Source organism: Cupressus sempervirens, chromosome 5, assembly GCF_028749045.1.
Source record: "Cupressus sempervirens isolate cs-2001-9-10 chromosome 5, ASM2874904v1, whole genome shotgun sequence".
Lineage (NCBI taxonomy): Eukaryota > Viridiplantae > Streptophyta > Pinopsida > Cupressales > Cupressaceae > Cupressus > Cupressus sempervirens.
In genome coordinates, this window is record NC_143122.1 from 951,137,561 (window position 1) to 951,141,155 (window position 3,595).

General features: G+C 38.0%; 1 protein-coding gene across 1 annotated transcript; it reads right to left on the reverse strand.

Moving 5' to 3' along the window:
• Positions 1-1,150: 1,150 nt before the first annotated feature.
• Positions 1,151-2,864, reverse strand: LOC149559108 (pectate lyase 1-like). Its single transcript, XM_089831247.1, has 4 exons — positions 2,766-2,864; positions 1,950-2,642; positions 1,763-1,866; positions 1,151-1,643 (listed from the first exon to the last, which is right to left on the reverse strand). Exons 1-4 carry the CDS (start codon positions 2,862-2,864, stop codon positions 1,286-1,288), a joined length of 1,254 nt encoding a protein of 417 aa, XP_089687373.1. The 3' UTR covers positions 1,151-1,285.
• Positions 2,865-3,595: the final 731 nt, after the last annotated feature.

Consider the following 3,595-nt stretch of genomic DNA (forward strand, 5'->3'; position numbering starts at 1 on the left):
TATATACATAGCTATATTCACATGTTGCACATACAACAAACAAAAATTTCATCATGTAGCTAACTTCATTGTATATATGTCACAATAAAGGTAAAATCACAACTAATGTGTCATAAACATAATAATTGACATGATGCACATACAAAAAAGTCACATTTATTCATGTAGATAACTTGCTTGTATATATGTCACAAATAAGATAAAATTTCAATGTTGTGTTCCACATTTAATAGAATGGTGAACACTAATTTACCATTATAGTTTAAATCACTAAAAAGTGATTACTATGTTCAACATTAGAAACAATATGACATAATATTATTCAGCACATTTTATGTATATAAAAAATAAAAAATCTTCTAAATACCGTTTTCTAAACTTAAACTCGTAATATAATCACTCGTAGAGAAGAATTCAATAGAAAATAGCTAACCTAAAGTACCTCTATCACAATATTTTTTAAAATCAAATCGTCATCTTTATATCATAAAGTATAACAATATTAAATTAAATAATTTTTAAATATTATTTTCCCCGACTCATCTCAAACCCTTTTTGTAGAGGGATAGAATTTGTATTTTGATATAAATCGTGACATTAGAAATAGATAATATCATGAGAAATAGATAGTGTTGATATAAATTGTTTCATTAGAAACATATATTGTTAATATTTTTATTTACAGTTGAAACACATTAATAAGATTTCAATATTTTGTCCCACATTTAATGGAATGATCAACACCCATTTATTGATTTAGTTAAAATCAGTAGAAAGTGAATTATATATTCAACTTTAAAGACAATGTAATTTAATATAATATAAATTTGTAATACATAATATAAACAATAACAAAAAAATCTGTTTCAATTTGTAAAGTTAAAATCATAATTTAATTGTTAGTAAATAAGGATTCAATAGACAAGAGGTAACCTAAAGTACCTTTACCTCATGCTTTTAAAAATGACATCTTCATCTTTATATCAAACAATACAACAAAATTAAATTTAATATTTTTGAAACATATTTTTTCTCTGATTCAAAAAGACTTGCTCGCACGAGGACCGCACTGTGTGCCGGAGAGTTCGAAAACCAGAGAGTTTGAGAGGCCAAACAAGCAATCACATATTAAAGTATCATGCTCAAAGCAGAAAAGAATGAATAAAACTGTATTTTAATCTTGAAAATACAGGGTGAGAATGAATGAGTGAATCTCATTTTGGAAGCGTGGAAGAATTGAATGAAAGAATGATCAAAGAATCTGTACAAGAACGGAGGCGAGAAATTAGAGGCAAGGGCCGGAGGCGGCGCAGGATAGAACTCCTGCACTCTGGGTCAAAATGGGCACTGATCTTCCATCGGCAACTTTAAATTGCTGGCCTGTCTGGTAGAGGGGAAGCGCTTTTCCTTTCCCAGATGGAACGAAGTATGCTCCGTTCAAAAATGTGTCCGTCACAGACTTCCACAGCCAACTCTTCCCGTCGGAGCTCTCGCGCCATGTCACCTGCTTCTTGTACTCCTCGTTGGGGGCCACAAAGCGATTGCCTTCGCTTCTGATGACAGGCTTCGCACTCCCTCCAATGGCGTATATACCCCACGCCTCATAGTTGTTGTTCGCAACATGCGCATACCCATGTCGGCACCTGAACACAGAAACAAACCAAATCATATCAGTTATAAGCAGTCTCATGAGTTGGGCACTTGACTGTTGGAGATCGGAGTTTGCTCGCTAAACACGAGGAGTTGAAAGAAATTCGATTACCTGGGCATGCGCTCCAATAAGCCAGGTCCAAAGTGGTTGAAAGCAACAGTGACTCTCATGTTTGTATCAGCTGTATAATCGTCGCTATGTCCCAGACGCATCACCTGTGCAGTACATAGAAGATTAGTTATTCGTCCCTGTGAATAAGTTCATCACCTGTACATATACTTATAATCTTGTATCTTACCTTATCGTGGTGAGAGAAGCGGTTGTTAGAAACGGTAACAGCGGTGGAAGCGAGGGTTACATCTACAAGCCCATCTGCGCAACTGGATAGGTTGTTATGGTCGATCCAAATGTCTCTTGAAGAAACGACTGAGATTGCATCTCCATCTTGGGTATCTATGGTCTCGTGGGTCAAGGACTGTGAGAGGAGAACAACTCCAGCAACACTTGGCTTGCAGTCGTGGATGTTCAGACCGTGGATGACAATGTTGCTGACGTTGAGGAGGCGTATGCAAGGCCCATTGCTGATATGAACGTCTGAGCCCCTTGCGTCGATAGTCTTGTGGCTGGCCACGAACAGGGGCATCTCCAGCTTTATCTTCATATCACTGCCGAAAACTATCCACAGAGGACCGTCGCGCGTAACTCCGTATCTCAGAGTCCCGGGTTGGGGATTCGCAGCGTTGTCATCTGGAGTGGTGACTGTGTACATCTCTCCTCCTTTGCCTCCCTTGGCTGCACTTCCAAAGCCCACGCCACAATCTGCGAGTTTCATTCTGTCTTTTGCCCAATTTGAATCTCTTCTCCAGCAATTGTCTACCACATTGTATGAGGGGACGGATGCAGACAAGGTGGCGGCCTGAACGATCACCAGTATCATGGAGGCAGCCATACAAAATCTCTGGTCCATCATGAAGATGTTTGAGAGTGTGTGCTGGAATGAATAAATGTGAGGCCTTATGAAAATTGATTCTATATTTCAAAAGATGAAGAAAATAGTTAATGAGCTGCTTCGGCACTGACGTTGGATGTTTTGCGAGAGCAGGTGTATATATACAGAGAATGGGGCCTGCACAGATAGCAGTGAGCCGCCACCATGTGAGGAATTAATTATACGCGCGTCGCAACCAAGACGCGGACATTTGACAGACGGCATCTTCATATTTGTCCCTTCAAAAGAACGCCACGAGCTTTCCCTTATCAACTCACTCGTTCTTTTACACAATCCGGAGATTAACACCAGTCGATGGCGTAGTGCATACTTTATGTTTGCGTTCGCACTTAGTACTCATGCGCAATTCTAACATCTGCTCATATAAATGTCTGAGCAATTACTCTATTCTATGACGTCGCACGGGCGGCTCATTCGTCTCTCGTAGACTTATTCTACCGTTAGAAATTGTAGATTGGTCTTTTGTAACGCCCAACATAAATTTCCGACGAAACTGGGGGAGAGGAGATGGATGGAACCAATACAAGCGATTTATAATTATGGGTTGAAGGAACGATCAAGCAAGCAAAAGACAGAATTAATGAGACAGACGCTCATACGTATATACATTGAAACAAATGAATAAGGTAATCACATTGGATACACGCTAAACCTTGTTCGAACTCAAATCTTGACCATGCGCACCTTTGCCTTTGATATGGGTTGATGATTTTATTACGAGCTGCCTATCTTACTATAATCTATAATCAATTTCTTTAGATTTCAACTTTGCATTGTTTCATATAAAAACTTATATGTTTTCTTTGTGCAAGACCAATTTTTGTTAAATACAATTTCACATTGACAATTCAAGATATAGCATTAAATAAAACTACAAGGATTGATGGTTACATGATCATATGATTAATAATTGTAATAAAATAGTTTTTGCTTGT

What these genes read in the sequence shown, in the direction of transcription:
- LOC149559108 (XM_089831247.1), bottom strand. Translation starts at nt 2,864, where the DNA reads ATGCCGTCTGTCAAATGTCCGCGTCTTGGTTGCGACGCGCGTATAATT. An exon ending in CTGTGCAGGCCCCATTCTCT is followed by an intron (nt 2,643 to 2,765) that starts GTATATATACAC and finishes TATTCATTCCAG; the next exon opens with CACACACTCTCAAACATCTT. An exon ending in GCTTCTCTCACCACGATAAG is followed by an intron (nt 1,867 to 1,949) that starts GTAAGATACAAG and finishes TGTACTGCACAG; the next exon opens with GTGATGCGTCTGGGACATAG.